Raw genomic sequence first — 21,643 nt, 5'->3', positions numbered from 1 at the left:
TTGTCCAATATTTGTGAATTAAAAGAAATAACTGCTCAGGACAATAATGCATTGTATATTTCTCTAAGAAAATCTTAGAAGTGGTTTTCCACATGAAGAAATGTTAAATATTTAAGGAGATAAACACATTCACAGATATGTTTACCTTGATTGGATATCACACAGTGTATATAGTATCTAACATCATGTGGTGCCCCTTATACATGCAACTTGTATGTGTCCATTAAAAATAAAAGGAAATTCCCAGGAGTGGGATGGCAGGGACATATGGTAAATCTATTTTTAGATTTCTAAGGAATCTCCATACTGTCTTCCATGATTTTTGTACTAGTTTACATTTCCTCCAACAGTATAATTGGGTACTCTCATGTTTATTGCAGCTCAATTCACAATAGCTAAGATATGGAATCAACCCAGATGTCTATCACCTGATGACTGGATAAAGAAAATGTGGTATATGAAATACTACTCAGCCATAAAAAAGCAATGAAATCCTGTCTTTTGCAACAAAGTGGATGCAACTGGAGACCATTAGGCTTAGTGAAATAAGCCAATCCCAAAAAATAAAAAATATCATATGTTCTCTGATTTATGATAGTTAATATGGAACATAAAAATTTGTAGGAATAAAACAACACCTTGTAATTCGATTGTTGTTTTAACTTTTGTTTATACTACTGTGAAACTGTGGTCTTTTTACTTTTTCCTTTTTGAATATTATGGTTAGTGGTGCATTATGCCTGTGATTATATAGTGGATTGAAATTATGTTTTTGCAAAAATTAAAAAAAAAAAACAAAAAATGAAAGGTAGTAAGGAGGAGGGTTGTGGGAGAGAGAAAGGGAAGGAGGAAAATTTGGTTATCTTCTTAGAATTGTACCTATGAAATATGTGAAATCTGTTCTCTTTTTCTTAATAAAAATTTAAAAGGCAGCAGGATTAAATTTCAGAAGAAGACAAAAAATAGGGAAAGAAATCTCAATAAATAAAATTCAGATACCATGTTTTGTTTAGTAATTTGTCAATGAATTCCTGAGGGGAGAATATAGTTCATCATGGATACTTTTTCTGTTACTTATGATCTGTGCGTATCACACCAACATTTTCCCTTTTGGTTCCTCTGAGGATTAGCATTTTCAAGTTAACTGCTCCTTTTTCAAGTTGTGGTTCCCTGCAGGTGGATGCTAGTATAGTTCGTAAAGCCACCACCTTCAGCGCCAGCATCCCACATGGGCACAGGTTTGAATCCCAGCTACTCCATCTCCAATCCAGCTCTCTGCTATGGCTTGGGAAAGCAGTGGAAGATGGTCCAAGTCCTTGGGCCCCTGCACCCACATGGGAGACCCTGAAGAAGCTCCTAGCTCCTGATTTTGGTACCACCAGCCCAGCTCTGCCATTATGGCGATCTGGGGAGTGAACCATCAGATGGAAGATCTTTCCGTCTCTCTCTCCCTCTCTCTGTAACTCTGCCTGTCAAAAGATAAATAAATCTTAAAACAATAGACAAAGATGCAGTTCAGGATTATGAAATGAAATTTATATAACTAAATTATATGGCAGATTACGTTGTACTCGTGGGCAAATGCAATAACAGGAATGAGATTTACATTCCGCACTGAATCGACTTTTAAACAATCAAAAAAGATATATCTGTAAAATTTTAATCTTTTTAATAGATACAATGTGATTTGTAGATATAATTCTAAGAACATGATATTGCCTTCCTCCTTCCCTCCTCTCTTCCTTTTTGAAATACTAGTCATCAGGCAGAAAATGACAGCAGTGCCTGAGAGATGGGGGGAAGGTGACGTGAGTCAGGTGACCGCCCCATTGTCTGTCGAGGGGGACTTTCCAGTCTGCAGTGTGGGAAGAGAAAGTCCATGTGGAGCTTGGCAAATGAAATGGAACTGGGTGTGAGGGAGGGAATGTTGGCAGGGGCTCACAGGACAGAGAAGATCTGTGAAAGGTCTCCTACGTATTCAGCAGAGTATTGATCAACACTTGCATGTGAGCAAACTAGTAAAAATCAGAGAAAGAACCACAAAAAGATGAGAAGGAACAGTACCTCACACCCACAGAGAGCTTGGAAAGCACTTGATCCTGCCACCCAGACTGAAAAACACTTTAGACACTGGAAAAAGTACTCACAGAGTTTTGTCTAAGTAATTATCCCCAAACCCTACATAGATCTGCCCTTACCTAATAAATCTTAAAAGCAAGAGCAAGACAGATTAAACTGTTTTCGTAACCAAAATACATCCTAGTACAAAGGCAATGATCTCATTAAAAAAAAAAAAAGCACTTAAGATTTCAAATAAGTTTGTGAATTTCAACAAAGCCTGGAACTCCTAGAATGTAAGCGGGAGAATCCCCATTAACAATACTCTTGAAGATTTTTCTGCCTACCTCTATCCAGAATCAGCCAGACATCTGTGCCCCCTCTTGATAGAAATACAACAGAAAGTCAGTGAGGGGCCGGCACTTCGGTATAGTGGGTAAAGCCAGCATCCAATATGGGGTCTAGTTCTAGTCTCAGCTGCTTAACTTCTGATCCAGCTCCTTGTTAATGCGCCTGAAAAATCAGCAAAGCATGGCTCAACTGCTTCGGCTTCTGAACCCACATGGGAGACCCAGAAGAAACTCCTGGCTCCTAGCTTCAGACTGGTCCAGCTCCAGCCATTGCGACCATTTGGGAAGTGAACCAGCAGATGGAAGACCTCTCTCTGTCTTTCCCTCTCTCTCCACCCCCCTCTCTCTGTAACTCAGCCTTTCAAGTAAATAAAAAAAACTTTTAAAAAATCAGTGAATGCTTAGTGAAATGAGCCCATCCCAAAAGACAAACATGTTTTCCCTGATTGTAGTAACTAATAGACAGAGTACAAAATAATGTATGTGAGTGAAATCAACATTTTGAGATTTGATTATTGTTTTAGCCTTTGTCTATACTACTGTGGGAAAATGCTTTTCTACCTGCTACTTGTTGAATTCTTTATTTAGTAGAGGGATAAGCTTATGATTATGAAGCAAATTGAAAATATGTCTTTGCAAAAATTAAAGGAAAATTAAAAAGGCAGAGGAGAGAGGATGGGAGTGGGGAATACACAAGGTAGGGTGGGATATATCATTATGATCTTAAAGTTGCATATTTGAAATACATGAAATTTGTTCTCTTTATATAAAAATGAATTAAACAAATAAAAAGAAAATCAATGAAACTAACATTTTTATTCACTGAGGGTGAAAATTTGGTGCAGCAGTTAAGTGTCTAGTTCAAGTCCTGGGTATCCTGCTTATCATATAGATTCTGGATAATAGTACTTTGGGAGGCAAATGATGGCTTAAATACTTGGTTCCCTGCCACCCATGTAGGAATCCTGGATTGAGTTTTTCCATCTGGTTTTGGTCTAGTCCAACTCTCACTGTTGCAGGCATTTGGGGTACAAACTAGCAGATGTAAGATTCTCTCTGTCTCTCCTACTCTCTCTCTCTCATCTCTCTGTCTTTCCATTACAAATAAAATGAAACCAAATAAACAAAAAAGGTTTTGAAATACTATTAATTAAGAAAATTCATAAAATTGATTGATAGCTAGTTGACCTGGTTACGAAAAAACAAAGGAAGAAGACACAAATGACCAAAGTGAGTCATGAGAGAGGTGACATAATTACAGATATTTAAAGGTTAATAATGGCATCCTTTAAACAACAATATGGTAGTAAATTTTACAATTGTGTGAAATTCTAAATTCCTCAAAGACACAAATGACCAATTATCACTTAATTAGTAGATAATCTGAATATCGCTATAGTTTTTAAAAAATCTGAATTTGTCATTAAAAATCTTTCATCAAAGCAACTCTAGGAAAAAATGATTCATTGGTGACTTCTACCAAACATTAAAGGGGAAAAAGTAATCAAATCTACACAAATATTTTCTAAAATTAAAGAGTAAGAGATCCTCAGCTTATTCCATGAGGACTGCATTACCGTGATATAATATCAGAGATATAGAATACAATAAATGAAAACTTTAGTGGAGGGGTAAGCTTATGATTAGGAAGTAAATTGAAAATATGCCTTTGCAAAATTTAAAGGAAAATTAAAAATGCAGGAGGAGAGAAGATGGGAGCGGGGAAAGACACAAGGTGAACAGAGATGAAAAAATTCTTATCTGAACTTTTTCAAGTTGAATATGTCATGATCAAGTATAATTAACTCCAGAATTCAGGATATGAAGTATTTAACATTCAAAATTAAATCTTTGTAATTCTCCAAATTAACAAAACTAAAAAATGAAAGCAACATGGGCATTTCAAAAGATGAAGAAGATGAACTTGGCGAACTCCAGCATTCACTACCTTTCAAAGCTTTTAGTAAGATTGGAATAGATATATTTTACTCATCTTGAAAAAGGACAACCATGTACAAACAGTGATGTTAACATCAGACTAAACAATCTACTTAAAGCCAGAAGACTCGGACAGTTTTTGGTTCCTTGTTTAAGCTGCTGCTTGGGATGACTGCGTTCCATATGGAGTACAAAACATTTTCACAAATACTTCATGAGAGAAGAAATGCAAACTTCAAGTCAACACATGAATCGCATGTATTAGTGAAATGAAATTTATTTTTAAAAAAGGTTTATTTTAGGGGCAAGAGCTGTGGTGCAGCGAATTAACGCCCTGGCCTGCAGTGCTGGCATCCCATATGGAAGCTGGTTCGAGACCTGGCTGCTCCACTTCCTGTCCAGCTCTCTGCTATGGCCTGGGAAAGCAGTAGAGGATGGCCCAAGTCCTTGGGCCCCTGCACCCAAGTGGGAGACCCAGAAGAAGCTCCTGGCTCCTGGCTCCGGATCGGCGCAGCTCCAGCCATTGTGGCCTATTGGGAAGTGAACCATCGGATGGAAGACCTCTTTCTCTCTCTCTCTGCCTCTCCTCTCTCTGTGTAACTCTGATTTTCAAGTAAAATAAATAAATCTTAAAAAAAAAAAAGATTTATTTTATTTCTTTGAAGGGCAGAGTTCTGAGAGGTAGACACACACACACGCAGAGATGTCATGTGAAATGCAATTTAAAATCACAATGCAATACCATTACTTTACCTTCATTATTAAATAAAAAATCCGAGCATGTTAAGTATTGGGAAGAAAAGCTGGATCTCTCATACTGGTGGGAATGCAAAGTAGTAGAATTATTTTGGAGTATAGTTTGAAAATTTTCTAAAATGTTAATTATATACCACTCATTGACCCAGCCATTCCATACCTACATATTAATCCAAAAGAAGGGAACATCAGACAAAGAAGCAGCTATGTACACTGTGTGATTCAAGTTGTTTGTAAGTTTAAAAAATTCAATTACCTGTAGTGATGGAAAGCATATCATGGTTTCCTAGGGGAATAAGGCATGGAGATGCAAGAAACTAGGAATTAAGAGGGGCAAGTGGAAACTGCTGGGGTAATGGATATATCATATTCTTGAGTGTACTGATGGTTTTCACAGGTCTATGTTGTGCCAAAACTTATCCAAATCTACACTTATGTATTAGCAGTTCATTGTAATAAAATTATACTTCAACAAATCTATGTGAAACAAGGTTTCATTAGTTTTGTGGCTAAATAATATTCCATTGTCTATATGTATCACATTATTATTCATTATTTACTTATTTATCTGATGTTACTTATTTTATTTATTCATCTGATTATTTATTCATTATTCATCTGATGTTAGATGGTTCATTTGATTTCTTATGTTTACTATTGTGAATAGTGTTGCAATGAGTATAGAGAAACAAGTTCATAGTGCTACAAAGTACAGTGGAATGACTAGTTCATAATAACTTGTTATATATTTTATGAACACATAGAAGAAAGTAAAGTAATATCAAAGGAGAGGAAATATTGTCCACCTTGATTTGATCATTATATGTTGTATACATGTAATGAAATGTCACACGTTAGCCCATAAACATGCACAAGCATTTCTAATTCAAAAATCATGAGAGGGGTATTCTGAAAATTTTTTTATCAGAGTCTTAGACTCCAAAATCTTCACTTTTAAAAAAAGTCCTCATGGTTGATCATGCTGCAGAATGTTGCATTTCTAAACTTGAGAAATAATACTTTATATAGATTTATAGCAAAGTTACTGTCAAAAGTTCAGTGTATCCAAACCAGAATTTATATGCCACTCATGCAGAGGAAGAGAACTAAAATTAAGTACAAAAATGAGAACAATTGCAACAAATTTGCCTGCTATGCTCACATTTTTACTACTTGAGTAATAACCATGTGGTAAGTTGATTAGTGGCATGATTTAAGTGTACAAGGCAAAAGAAGAAAGAAAAGTTATGCAAACTCAAGCCCCCTCCCACTTCTTTCATATGATAGTAGAGAGAATAAATTTTAGAATTTTTAAAGTATGATTATCATGCATAGAATCACATTTTCTGCCTCTTCAACTTACAAAAAGTGCCTCAATAGAATTGATATTTATTTATTTATTTTAGGGTTATAATTTATTGTTAATTTTATGCAAATTTATAAACCGTCATTTTTGTTATTAATTTTTTAGATATTTTATCAATAGATCTTCTTTAAATTTGGCTTTTAGGGGCCAACCTTGTGAGCTGGTAGGGTAAGCCACTTCTTGCAGTGCTGGAATCTCATATGATTCGAACCCCAGATGTTCCATTTCTGACACAGCTTCTTGCTAGTGTGCCTAAGAAAACAGTGGGAGATGGCCCAAGCGCTTTAGGACCCTACATCCATGTGGGAGACCCAGATGTTGCTCCTGGCTCCTGGCACAGCCTAGCCCAGCCCTGGCAATTTAGGTCTTTAGGGAGTGAAAGGGTGAATGGAAGATTCTCTCTCTGTCTCTGTTTCTATCTTCCTCTCTGTCATTTTGCTTTTAAATAAATAAATAAAACTTAAAGATTACTTTAAAACATACTTGTGCATCACTCACAATATTACTATATCTTACCAGAAAGATATGCTAGACTTACGTACTGACTTCTTTTTTATTATGTGGTAGAAAAGCAGAGTCTAAGTTATCAGTCTTTCAAAAAAGACCTCAAAATAAATTTTACTGCCCCAGATTATCATGTTCAAACCCAGCTTTGGGACATTTGACTCATTAAATGCACATTGAAGGGTGCTAAATGAATGGTTTTATCTACTGTTCATTTGACATAATTAATCAGTAATATTCTGGGGCACTATCATAGTGCCACTGTCATAGTGCCACAGTATCTACTTGAGAAAGCCCCTGTGTTGGTGTTTTGTGTGTTGTACCAGAACTACCCTCTGGAGCTGCCTCTCTTGAACTGTCTTGCAGGATGACAACCACATCCTTCCAGCTAAGATCCTCTCCATGAGTAATGAACTAACTACTTGATAGGATACTTTCTTTTCTGGTAGTGCCTCTAAATGGTAGACACAAATCTTATCAGTCTCCTAGTCTAGGAAACATTATGGAAAATCAAAGCTATCAAACACTTCAGTAAATAGCACTCTCAGAATTTCATATCAAGCTTCCCTGTTCCAATCAATCACTCCTCAATCTCTCAGCCATCCAGAAAGTTTCAGTTCTTCGGTGGTCTTTATTTTAGTGAGTCTAATTTTCTCTGATTCAAGCTGCACATGTGTGAGCAAGTCTGGTGTCTTCAGTTTGGCCTTCCTTGGTTTTACACTCTTCTAATGAGTGTCCTCCAAGATACAGTTCTGTCATACTATCATCAGCCAGTTTCTGATCAGTATAGATTCCGTCTGCTAAAAGCTCTTATTTCAGTTTCTGCAAGCTAAGGATGAGAGTTGTTGAGAACGCAACAGATCAAGCCAATGTCAATCATTGCCAGCAAAGAAATATTTTGTTTTCCTATTTTGCTATGCAAAGGATTCTTATGTTACTTCGAGTCTTGGTAATAGGGCACCTCTCTAGCTCCTCTTATATAAGGCCTAGCCTAAGAATAATTTACATATGCATTCCTGCCTGTGTAGTCCTGTTTATTTTTTTATTATATTCCATGTACGGTTGTGGATAATGGGCTATGTTTTCACTTGTTTCCTGAGGTCAGTAACTTTGTCATATTTATCTTTTGAATATTTACAGCTTTGTACAATCCCAGGTTTGTATAGGCACTCTGTTGTATTCTTTATATAATATAATATAAAAATTCAAGAACAACTCATTTCATTTAATTTCCTTTAATGAATACTCATTACAATAAAAGAGGTATAAAGTCTGTTCCCAAGTCCAAACCACTCTTTTTTAAACCTTGAGTTTTCTGAATTACCCAATCTGAAGTAATTCTCTTTATACCTAAAAACAGTTTTATTGAAATGTTTGAGATAAAAAATATGTATTGCAAGAAGTATATGACAAACATTTTAAGAGTATAAAATTAACTGCAAAAATAACATAATTTACCAGTAAACCCACGTTGTATTAGAAATGTGCAAAGCCTTTTGACCTAAAAGATTTTTTGTTTTATTCTGAGCACCCATTTTTTTAAATCTAGTTTCCCATGGAGAGGTAACTGCTTGCAGGCATTTTATTTATCCATTACAAACATTCAAGACTCAGTGTTCTCAATAAGATTAGCTCCACGCTTTGAAATGTAATGAATGTAGTAACAGGGATTTTCCTTGATGGATTCAAGAGTTAGTGTCAACCTTTAATGCCAAGTTGAAAGGCCACAATTTGCTTTGTTTCTCTCAGTTCCTAACTCACAGCAGCCTAATCTCACACTTTCCCTTATGTTTCTCATTCAGAAAATAATATTAAAATTGTTCAAAATTGTTGGATGATTTTTCCTTTGTGCTGATTTTTCAGTTCCTGAAGTCAACATGGCTCTGATAATTTTCTTTCAAGGTCAGGTTATTGACTTAGGTGGTATAAACTTGGTGTCTGGGCTTCCGATTCTCACTGAGAGCGACCTTCTCTTGATCGTCTTCTGGATCCTGATTAGAAAGAAGGAAGAATGCACAGATTGTAAAGGGGATGAAACCTCAGACTTTAAGCATATGTTTTCTGTGTATTTATCAAAGGCCAATACTTCTGATCATAATAACCTTTACATTGTGTATCTTAAATAATATCCTCAGTTTATGGCCAAGAAACTAGATAATTTTTTATCAAAAGTATGTGAAGATAACAATTTAAAATGTCATGATTATAAAAGAATACTTGGATGTATTTGGATGTTTAGAAGAAATTCTCTGATGCATCCTTCAGTTACAAATTATGTGTGCAGTTGAACCTTTAATTTCAAACCTTTATACATTGGAAAGCCTTACAATCAGACATGGCGATAGTGAATTCATAAGCCTTGCAAATTATTTTGACTATCAGAAATTCTGAACTTGTAATTTTTGGCTGTGATTTACTCTAGATTCCACAAGAGGAATTTTTGTTCTTTTACTGTATAGAATGTAAAGTAAACAAATGCACAAATTAGAAAATGAATAAACATATACAGAAAATTTAAGTTTATATATGAGATATATATAGTCAACATATTAATATAGAATTTTATAGTTATATTAAAAAAGCCTTCTCCATATGTGCAGTAATAATTTACTTATGTCTCAAACTGTAGCCTCAATACATATAATAATATTTCCAAGGATTAATGTCCCTCTGCAACATATAAGTGCACACATGGCTCAGCTATTTAAGATTTTTTTTTTATTTAACTGAACTTGAATCTGCCTTATTGGTTCAATATGTCGAGCAATTTACATGAATATACTTGCCTGCCCTTTAATGATTGTTTTTCCTAGATTCTGTAATAGTGTATAACATAAAAAATTTATCTTCTGATTCTTCTTTTCAAAATACTTTTCATCAAAACTACCTAATTTTTCTCCCTAGCAGATGGCAAAATTCAATAAAATGCGCTAAAATGTTCTCCTTTTCATTGATTTCATTTATCATAATAAAATATGCCATATACTCACATTACTTTATTCAACACACTTACCCTGAACCCTTTTGTTGGCTTGTATTTTCCTCACCGGTGTGTCTACAATTAAATAGTTGCAGTTAGAAATACTTTGAAATTACAGCTAACATAGTATAGGAGACCACAGGTAAGAAGAAACTAAAAAGTTTTAAATAAGCATTACCTGAATATGCAGATATTTTTGGAGTAGTAAATTTTATGATTCTTAGAGTTTTGCAATGACAAAGGGGAAACAAAGGCATTGTTTTCCATATATCACACTGAATTTTCACTAATGTTATTTCATTATGGCTTTTGTAGCCCATAACTTACCTGATTTTTTTTCTCAGGTTTTGGGTAATAAGCATGGCTTTATCATGTTTTTTTTTAATATTTTATAAACTTTAGTGCGTGTATCTTCCTAAAGACAGCACATATCTTTGCAGTCATCCTTATTGGAATGTAGGCCTCTGTAAAGTTGTCATTGTAAATCAATCTGTGATGGTTTAATTGTATATGAGTATGACAAAAGGACATTGGCCTGGTGATTCTTGAATGTAATAAGCAATCCAGGAAAAAAGTAATATTTACTCATTGCCCTATTAAAGCTCAATCCTAGGAGACCTTTCTAAAAAATTAATTTGCTAGCTAGCTTTCATATTTAAGAACTGTAAGTGTTTAACAACGGTGCTGTTTTGTGTTACTATGGTTGCAAAATATTTATCAATTCTTTGGTTTTCTTTTAATTCATCTACAAGACTACATGATGGGTCTCAATTTACATTTTCATGTAATTTTTGGGCATTTGGGATCAAAAAGTAAATGTCGATCTTAGTATGACTTCATTTTTAAGCTTGCCTTTTCTTATTTTTCTCCGAATTTTTACTTTTTAAAAATATATCATCTATATGCAAAAATAAAGTCAAAATGTACACACAATAAACACAATGAAATCTCATAAAGAATAAACCATGAAACAATCACCAAGAGTAATTGTGACTATATGACCCTAAGCAAATTAAAAAGGGAGTACTTTATATATAATACGTATTTTTTATATATATATATACAGTATTCTCTTATATATATGTTATATATAAGTAATTTATATATCTAAAAACATGGATGCAAGCTGAGGGGAGCATGATGGATAAAGGGAGGGGCAAAGTTGAATACTGTGTACTAACTATAGTTGTATGGTTAGTTATATAAAAGGAAAAAAGGTTGGTGTTCTATTATTGCACATTAGGATGATAGAAAGCAATATTGTATCTTTAAAAAGATGCAAGGTAGTAGTTTGACTTTCTCACTATTTTACATCATAAAGAGCTAATAAACGTTTGAGAAGCAGATAAGCACTCTATATTTATACTGATTTGAACATTATGCAAGGTATACATCTATTGAAATGATTCAATATTTATGGGTACCTTATAAATATGTACATTTTTATGTGTGCATTAAACTTTTAAAAATATAAACAGATAAATGTACAAATTCTGCTTGTATCTACTTAGGACATCTCCAGCATCTCCTTTTCTCTTGTAGAATGTAGGAATATAATCATTCACCATATAATGTTATTAATTCTATAGTGAAAAATAGAACTATGGAAACACTTACTAGCTTGGAAAGTGGGAGAAAGTCTGTGCCAAAAAGGAAAGTGTGACTTATGGGAAATTCCCAAGTTGATATGTTTTCCTTAGTTTCAAGTTTACCTGGTAACAAAATAATGTGCTTCTAAAATATTAAGAAGAGTTAGATCCAATCTTTAATTAAGGAATAAGAGCACTGTCTATAAAATGTTTATAATGGACTTACTAAATTCAAAATAGTTTATTAAATGAATGAAAACATAGAAATATGTACAAAATTAGTCTACAATCATGTCAAGTGAACTCAGTTTTCCTTTTATAAACCATAACATTTCATTAATGAGTTTTTTGCTAAATTTTTCCTGTCTTTCTAGGATAATATCAAATTAGAAATACTTATTGTGCGGGGAGGTCAGTGTTGTGGCAAAGCAGATAAATCTGCTGCCTGGGGTGCTGACATCTCATTTGGGCATCGGTTCCCATCCTGGAGTGCTTGGGCCCCTACCATCTAAGTGGGAGACCTAGAAGAAGCTTCTGGTTCCTGGCTTTGGCCTGGCACAGCCTGGCACTTGCAGCCAAATGGGGAGTGACAAGTGGATGGAAGATCTCTCTCTGTCTCTCCCTCTCTCTCTGTAACTTCCTTTCAAATAAATAAATAAATCTTTAAAAAGAAAAGAAATATATTAATTTGGCAAACAAATACCTCAAAAGGAAAGCTTGATTGTTATTTCAAATTAATTAGTGTGTCTTAGCTTATGTGTAAGGAAGCAATGTTTGGAAAAATAATCCAATCATCTGAAAGATTTGGCACAAATGCAATTTCTCCATCATGCTTCCTAAAGCGTGTGAAGCAGGTCAGCATGGTTATTTGTAAGTTACTGCTTTTTGTGTTGCTTTGTGCTTTTTTTTTTAAGATTTTATTTATTTATTTGAAATGTACAGTTACAAACAGTGAGAGGCAGAGACAGAGAGAAAGGTCTTTTATTCGCTGGCCCACTCCCTAAATGACTGCAAAGGCCAGAGCTAGACCCATCTGAAGCCAGGAGCCAGGGGTTGCTGGGTCTCCTACACATGTGCAGGAACCCAAGTGCTTGGAGGAGCTTCTACTGCTTTCCGAAACCATAGCAGAGAGCTGCATCGGAAAAGGAGCAGCCAGGACTAGAACTGGCACCCACATGGGATGCCAGTGCCACAAGCTGAGGATTAACTTACTGTGCCACAGTGCTTGTTTTGCTTTATTTTTAAAATTCTTTAATGGCTATGACTTTGGACACAAAATAGAGTGGAGGATATTCCTTCACTGACCATGGTAATGTTGAGTGATGATAACACAAAGTAAAATTCTCTGATAACTTGCTATGTGTTGAACATTAGTCCAAAACCAGTTAATTCATTTATAAGCAGAGGAAGGAAACAGGCAGAGAAGAGTCCACTTAGACTTGAACTGAAGCTCAGATTGAAGCCAGAACTACGGTGTGATCTACTCGTCTTTACAGAGTCTGTAAATCTTAACTCCTATAGGCAGATTTTGCAAAATCTTCCAAAATGACTTTGTCTCTTTCTGCATAGCCTGAGATCCTTCTTTAACTATTAAAGTAGTTTCAATATGCACACCACTATCTAATTTACTAGTGAAACATTTTGTGCACTTTTTAGGCACAGTTTTCACTTAGAGGTTTTAAACTATTTCAGTGACAAATCACAAAATGAATACTGAATGGACCACTTAGCCGTGTTAACAGTCATGTCTTAACTGATTGGGGAAGATGTTCAGTTTAACAAAATGTATGCATGTACTTCAATGTTCATGATATAGACAGGTCATATAGGAAACTCCAACTTGGGATGAAGACCATAGTTTGGATACAAATGTTGTATAATGTAAGCTTTATTCACACCAACTTCTGTGTGAATTGATGTCTCGTAGAATCTAGTGGAGAATATACTTGTGACTCAGTGTTGATCCAATGGTTATAAATGGCTAGCTGAAGTAATAGCATGTCCAGTTACTGTCCATTTACTTGTAAATAAACTGTACTTCCCTATGAGAAGGAAAATCTTAGAATTTTTTTGATAAAGATATGCAAGCATTGTGGACATTGATGTCTAGTAGACATTTACAGAAATCAGATTCTAAGAACTAAAAGAATCAAACTCAGGGATGAACAGAAATGAGAGATAAGAAAGGAGCCTACTAACTAAAAGTAGAACATCATTTTCTTGACTTGTAGCAAGTGTCTCATTTTCTTGGCTGAAACAATTCCTTGGTACTTATTTGCTTTATTTATAATGGATTTATTAACAGGGACTTTTTAAAAAAGATGAAAACATACTTACCTGAAGCTTAAGCCTAAGTGAATTAAAGCAATATAAAACAAATGCAACTACTAATTGATTATTTTCTAAAAAGCACTGCCATTTACAAAGCTGCTTACTATGCAAGGACTAAAAAAAAGAATTCAACTTAATCTTCATAATGTGTTTGCCTCTTCCCTTGGATTCCTTAATGATTTCCTGGCAGAGAGTAAGCGTTTGGGAATAGATGAGTGAATTCTCTAAGAAGTCTCAGATGTATCTTTGGTTCCCTTATGACTTTGAGTATGTCATATAATTCCTGTGTATTCTGAAAAAATATATTGTATTTTTTAGACATGTATCTCCATTGAGGGGTAATCTGATCACTGGGTGAATAAAATAAAAATTTCAGTATATCTGCCAAGTCTGTAAATATAATATAGGGATACTATCTATATTAAAATAAGGAAACAATAATTGTTGAAAATATATATAGTCTCAAGAGAATCTATATCTTCTTGGACATGGTGATACAACTTCTAAGATTATAAGCGGAAAAACCATTTGGATTATATTTGGGGTAATACTAAGGTATAGTTGTCTTTCACAATAAGTATATTTCAAAGAACATACTTGTTTTTATAAAAAAATTTAAATATTTCTCTAAAACAATTTGTCAGTTTAACAATTTTGTTAATGAATTGAACTAGAAATCTACTTATGCAAATGTCAAAAATCCTAACCTACTTTATTAACATTAACTATTTATATGAGTAATTATAATTTGGAGTTTGTGTAAGAGTTTGAATTCTTTTTTTTTCTCCTTTCCTTTTAAAAGTAGGTCCATTTAATGCCATAAACAGAGAACAGTTCATACCTTAAGGTTTGTGATTAATTCAAATGGAAAATGATTAACAAATCCAAGTCTAGTTTATCACTTTAAATTGTTAGAAGAAATATATACCCACTCCCAAGAATAAAAGTTTGGAGAAGATAGTTACTAAATGCACTTTTTTTTTTTTTTTTTTTTTGCTGTATCTATGCACTTACAAAATCCAGAAACATGCCTTTATTGCTGTAATGGGGGCAGTGAATAAGTTTTTAAGAACTATAAAAATATGTCAAATTTGGACTTTACAAGTTAGCAATTTCAATTTTATTCCCTTTTTATATAATTAAAATACCCTTGTAATTATCTGTATCAAACAAGAAAAAAATATTCATTGCTCCCCACGTTTTAGATAATAGAACTTTTTAAAGACTTTTAAAGCTAGAAATCATTTCTTCATAACTATCACTTAAACTACCATAACCAATCGATTTCTTAAGACAATACCTGCTATTGTCTTATTTTTAACCTAATTAAAAGAAAAACCTGCCTGCTCAGTCTTTAAAAAGTTGAAGAACTCTGTTATGAGAACCTGTTAAGGGGTTAGTTGTTGCCCTTTTACTGACCTCCCTGAAGCAGTCTTTTAATGTCTTCATCTTCAAATAAATGACCATCACCACCTTCAATGAATTTGGTGACCTTGGTGACCTCTGAGAGGATACATGTTTATAGCAGAAATTGGTTTATATAATAAAAAGATAGGAGACTTGATATGCTAAATAATGGCTTCTGCCCCGTGGTGAATTCCAGACCAACATTCAGTGCTTTCTTTGCGTTCAGTATTTTTCTTTTTCTTTTGATATCATTATTTTCTTACAAAACATTTAGTAATATATAACAAAGCAATTAACATAACTGCCATTGTTGCTTATTTCCATATGTTTTGACATATTCTGATGTTGGTTTGGAACTTGAACAAAGGGATGACAGGGTAGAACACAGGTACAAGGCCTTGAAGGTTGATTTAGATTTTGATACAGACAGTTTAGGTAAAGTCACATTGTTATTTTGCTAGGCATGCTGACCTTCCTGCAACAGCTTCTTGAGGGTTTCCTCTGTTTCTCCACCACCAGTAGAAATCCTAGTGTATTTTATTTCAGGCCCTGAAGGAAAGACAATTTTAAAAGGTCTAAAACAGGAGTGGCGAATTTCTTCTGTAAAAGGCCGGAGGGTAAGTTTTTTGGACTTTGTAGGGCATATGGACTGTGCTGTCACTGTTCGACACTGTTGTAGTGAGTGCAGACATAGGCATTACATAAATGAATGTGTTCCAATAAACCTTTCTTTACAGATATAGGTAGTACAGACTGTACTTGCTATTTATTTACACAAATACTTACAGAATAGTTGAATTTAGAATGCTAGGATAATTCACATGTGGGAGAGAGATAAAGAGAGCTTACCAAAATTATTCATCAATTGTTTTATACAAACTTCCATCTATTTTGTTTTATAGATGTAGAGACTACTGTTCTTGTAAACTCAAAGGAGGAAATGACTTCTCTAGAATCCAATAGCTCATTAATAAAGAGAATATTAATCATATATGTTATGTGAGATCTATGCCTACATTCAATACAAACATATGCTTATAGTTTGTCTACAAATTTCCAGCTCAGAGTAAAACATAGCCTATATATTTAGAGTAATGTTATTTCTGTCACAAAAGGAAATTGTGTAAGTTGAGTAACCGCCATGCATCATTAGTCTTTCACGATTCTAATAAAGATAAAATATGATAAACTACTGTTTAATCTGCATCATCTGGGTATAGTTCCATGAGTGAATTAAATACCTGTAATAATTCGTTCTTCCCGTGTCTCTTTTTCGGTTATTTCCACAGGCACTCCATCAATGATTTTGGTGTACTTCTTAATAATTGGCTCTGAAAGCAGGGTAAGAAAAATGCATTTCATTCATTTGTTTTATTTTTTCTTATTTTTAAATATTAATATATTTATATAAAGGGGACATATTTTATGTATTTCATATGAACAGTTTTCAGAATATGGTACTTCCCACCCTCCCACCTCCTTCTTTTCTTACTTTCTTTTAGTTGTTGTAACAATGTACTTTCAATTTACTTTGTAATTATAAGCTTAATCATTTACTAAATAAAAAATTCAACAGACATTAAAGAAAAAGACCACCGTTCCTCAGGAGTCTAGACAAGGGTTATAAATAATAATCAGATTGCAACATGTCAATTTCACTCATATGCTTAATATTTGTGTACACCATATATTACTTACCACAAATCAGAGAAAACATGATATTTGTCTTTGTGGGACTGGCTTATATGGTGTCCATACTTATATGAGCTAGACATTTTAATGATTAAGTATATTTTTGTAATCCATAAGCTGTACTTTGGAAATTTATATTCATTAAATAAAAGTTAAAAAAAGAATTTAAAAAAAGTATATTTCTCAAAATTTGCCAGTTGGTATCACTGTTGGTACACATCTCAAACAAATTCAAATCAATGGGATTCTAAAAGGTGATCAGTTTTGTTCTGAATATTGGGTAAGGAAGAGGTCCAGTTGGTGAACTAATTCTCTGTTACTGGAATGGAAACCCTCTAACAATTCTACAAGTTTCTTAGTAGAGTCTTAGATAAACTGCTTTTCTCCTGTTTTTGGATTTAATATGACCTTCTGCATTGACATTGCTCTTATGGTATTTCTCAATCATCATGTGCATATACAGAAATAATGATAGTTTCCTTAGATCTGAAGAGTTAAAAGATTAAATTAATTCCGGCTAGATCCACTAAAAGATAAACTAGATTTCATTTCTGACTGGCTAATAAGAACCCAGGGCTGAGAAAATGAATCCCACAATTTATCCAAAATAAAATCCAAGAGAAAATATATCAGATATTGAGTATTTATAAAACAACTCTATTTCAAAGAAGTCACTGCTGTTAATTAGACACCAAGAAATTCACAAAACGCACCTCCATGGATCACTTCAGTTACAGTTTCACCTTCTGTAATCACTTTGAATTCAGGATCCTCTTCAATGTTGACCTTGGTTATTTTGGGTCCTGAGACATTATTTTAGGAGACAAATTATTGTGTTAAACCCGCCCTTTAGATTTACCAGAAGAGGAAATTTGCTTTAACATTTAGTGTTACTTAAATATCAAAGTGGCTTTTCAGGCTTTATGAAATTAGTTTTAAAGGTTTTACATTGTCTTCACATTAAGCAATACTGATGAAAGGAAATAATTTAGCCTACTGGTGTATCACTAAAATAGCTTTCAACTTCATTAAGATTTTGTGATGTGGTAACTCATTTACTCAGTAGTCGTTAACAAGTATGATCACACCAAATATTATATATGGATATACCTTGTGAATCATAGAGTGTGTACAAATATTAGCTGTTCTAACGATAATTAGTCTATATAATAATTTACCGTACTGATATCTATCTGTTACTCTTCCTCATTAAAATGTTTCAATTCTGCTTTTAATCACTGAGTACCTTATATTTTTATCTAATAAATAAACATAGGGCTAAAAGTAAAAAAAAAAAAAATCCCAAGTTTGTACCCACCTTTAAGATGTTGAGTTTTGGGACACATGGGAAAATGGATTGTACTACTTACCTTGCACACAAGAATGATGCAAAAATTAACTAATTAATAATTAGTCCCTCAAATGCAAAAGTTAAATAAGTATTGCATTTGACTTGCAAAATGGCTTTTCTCATGGAGAAAAGCATTTTGAATGTTAGAAAGCTGATTATTACATTAGTTAATAACGACTACTTCATAGAGAACAAGAAAAACAAAGTTCAGTACATTTAACTCATACTGTATTACCCTTCAATAGTGGAACTACATTTGCTTATCTTTGAGAGAATTATTTGCTTGTCCAGAAATTTTTCAATGTACACCATTACCCAGAATTAAATAGAATAAAGAAAATAATAAAAATAAAAGTATAGTTCTTTCAAATCATGAATATTTCACACAATAATACTTAATCTGTGAAGTCAGGGAATATTGAGTACAAAACATGAGATTAAGCTTTTAATGTAAGATGACTTCAAAAAGAAAGTTTGCTTAAGGAATTTAAGATCAATAAATGAATTAATAAACCAAATCGATATTTCACTAGAAAAGCCAAACTGAGCTTTGAACAACATCCTCTATTGTTAAGGGCTGTGAAGGCAGAAATTTTTTTTAATATTTATTTCCAATATCTAGGACATAAGAACATACAACACAAGAGGTGCTCAGTAACTAGCCATTCATTTTCAGTTGATTTATTCTCAATTCTAAAATTTATTTCTGGATCTTTTAAAGAAACATCTTAAATTGTATCTTTGAGTAAATTTATTAATATTCAAAAGTCATAATTGCTTACAAGTTCAAACAATAAGAAGGCAATGCTAGGAGCCATCTTAGAGGCTGAACAATTGTAAATTACTGCCAATGTAAATGTTTTCTTCCCTTGTTATGTTACACAGAAGTAGCAATTCTGAATGTTTGAACTGAAGATTATTGATGACCTGATCCAGGTTTTTATTTGTGTCTCCTTTATAAGAAAAAGTCAGAAATGTTTATCCACTGTGATCCTAAGTGAAGAAATATTAATAGGATAGTGCCCTGCTGAGAAAGATTGAGAATATGAAGAGGATTGAAAGAGAAAGAAGTCTGAAAACAAGAACAAAACCACATGTGAAAGATTCCAGATATAGAAGCTCAGATATAGATGTTATGATACAAAATTTTAGGGAATCATATCTTTAAAAACTATGAGTATTTTAAAACCCATTGCATTGGCAGGGATCATTTGGTCATTTTCATTGAAATGATCAATAAACATTTGTATAAAAAATCAGGAATTTCATTTTTTCTGAAAATACAAATGATCTTCATCAACATAAAAACAAACAAATGATCAAAAGTTTAGTTTTCCTAGAAAAACTAAGCACCAATTCACATGGTCAATCAATTTTAGTTCTCAAGAATGAATTAGATAGGAAATCAGCTCTTACTTGAATCATTTCAATGTCTAAGTTTTAAGTTATGACTCACTTCAAGAGGAACAGACCAAAATATTCAGTGAGTTCTAACTAATCCACAGAATAAAAAATACCAAATCAAAGATAACAGTGATAGTTTTCCTGAGAGCCAAACAATAATAATATTGTTATTATTATTGATGATAATATTATAATAATATATTTATTTTAGGAAGATTGTTTCTATCTTTCTTCCAGAATAAAGAAGATAACCAGATTTTTCTCCATATCAAGTCATCACATTAGATGCTTAAGTACAGAAATATAAATTTCTTAAAGTCTGATTCTTGGAGATATTTAAAATACATGAAACTAGGGTAATATCAAAGATGTTGAACTTGAACAAAGATGTTGAACTGACATAAAAACTAAGAGTAGAAAGAAAGGTGATTGCTTATTTAATAACTAATCTCTAATACCTGTAGATAAGAATACATATTTCATATATACTTCATATATGAAATATATATATAATATGTATTTATAAATGATGTAGTCAGGCTGGAAATTAAGTATTCTAATAAGTGATTTATTTCCTTTCTATTTCTGATGTTCTAGTTATAAAATATATCACGTCTGGTTGCAATTTTAAAAGCTTTCAGCAAGTCACAGTTTCTATGTTCTCTTACGTTGCTAAATGAAAAATGCCTGCACTTATTTGGATGAACTTTTGTAATGCTCCAAAACACACCATATAGGGAGAATGGAGACAAAGCTGAAAAAAAAAAATAGAGTCTTCTCTCTGCGGAAGACAGTTTAAAAAACAAGAAAGAAAGAAAAGTTCAGTGATTTTTGTTTATTTGTTTAGTCAATATCTGGGTACTAGTGCTAGCACATCAATCATATTAAAATTAAATCAAGTACAAGCAAATGTACTGAAGGTTATTAGGAATGCACCATCTACTTTGCTACATAATTTGCACTCCACATTCTGCAATTACATGAGCATGCTATTGGTATAGAAATATTTAGCATGTTAGTTTTAAAAAGAATGTAGATACATTCATAGAAATCAGTATATTATATGGATTTTTCACAATAAAAGGAACCTTGTAGAACATTAATTTTTACCTTCAGTTTTGATAATAGGCTGAAGACTGCCTTGAATCACTTTAATTTTTGGTTCCACAACTTTGGTTATAATTTTAGTTGCTGAAAGTATAGAAAGTGGAACATGAATGATATTTACATAAAAATAACCTGAATGAAATTGTCCTTATTTGTCTTTGTAAGATACCAAGTATGGTAATACGTTCAGGCAGTCAGAAACAGAAAAACTTTATGATGCACAATTATTATCTTCTTATGTTGGATGTTGAATTCTGAAGTCCAATGACTTGGATTTCTTCCTGCGAGATATGTATTCAGTGGGAAAGTCTATCTAGAAATCTGTAATTTTGAATTGCACCACTAAAACTGTTTACCTTCTTTTGTACTTCTTGAAAATATTGGCTGTATAGCAACAGAAGACAAACATAATTAATTTCATGAAATTCATAATATCTTAAGTTGCATTGTTGGATTCTTTCTTAATAAAAAGAAAGAAAAAAAGTGAAAAAAAATCCTTAAAATGTTTTTCATGCATCTGAAACCAGTGACATAGAAAGGAAAATATGAAAAATTAGTTCAGAATACTTAAAAGTAAGAATAAATCTTAACCAGTCAGCCATGAGCTCTATGCAACAAATATGATATGCTTTGATATTTAAAGGTTAAAATGTCTTTAATCTTAAGATTCATCATCTTTTTTAAAATCTAAAAGTATATATTTTACATTTATGCCATTTATTCATGTAAGATAATAATGCTCAAAGTTTACTTAAAATACTTGCAGCATCCAATTATTTTGATTTATTTTGTTGGACTTTGGTTGGAAAT

At 33.0% G+C, this 21,643-nt stretch overlaps 1 protein-coding gene across 6 annotated transcripts in view; it reads right to left on the bottom strand.

The window, feature by feature from the left end:
* Positions 1-8,191: 8,191 nt before the first annotated feature.
* The window catches only part of POSTN (periostin), a 35,039-nt gene continuing 21,587 nt past the window's right edge, over positions 8,192-21,643 (bottom strand). The window contains exons 17-23 of one of the 6 annotated variants that reach the window (XM_002721081.6): positions 20,837-20,917; positions 17,685-17,774; positions 16,521-16,610; positions 15,751-15,828; positions 15,292-15,375; positions 9,986-10,027; positions 8,192-8,963 (exon numbers count right to left, since the gene is read on the bottom strand). In XM_002721081.6, coding sequence (XP_002721127.1) covers positions 8,926-8,963; positions 9,986-10,027; positions 15,292-15,375; positions 15,751-15,828; positions 16,521-16,610; positions 17,685-17,774; positions 20,837-20,917 — 503 coding nt within the window. In that variant the 3' untranslated portion in view covers positions 8,192-8,925. The remainder of the gene's footprint in view (positions 8,964-9,985; positions 10,028-15,291; positions 15,376-15,750; positions 15,829-16,520; positions 16,611-17,684; positions 17,775-20,836; positions 20,918-21,643) is intronic. The other 5 variants (XM_002721083.6, XM_002721082.6, XM_008274491.5 and 2 more) reach the window with 5 other exon arrangements.

This window comes from Oryctolagus cuniculus, chromosome 9 (genome assembly GCF_051225735.1).
Source record: "Oryctolagus cuniculus isolate XC-2025 breed Fujian yellow rabbit chromosome 9, ASM5122573v1, whole genome shotgun sequence".
Classification (NCBI taxonomy): domain Eukaryota; kingdom Metazoa; phylum Chordata; class Mammalia; order Lagomorpha; family Leporidae; genus Oryctolagus; species Oryctolagus cuniculus.
Note: the sequence above shows the minus strand (reverse complement) of the source record. Positions and strands in the feature narration are given on the sequence as shown.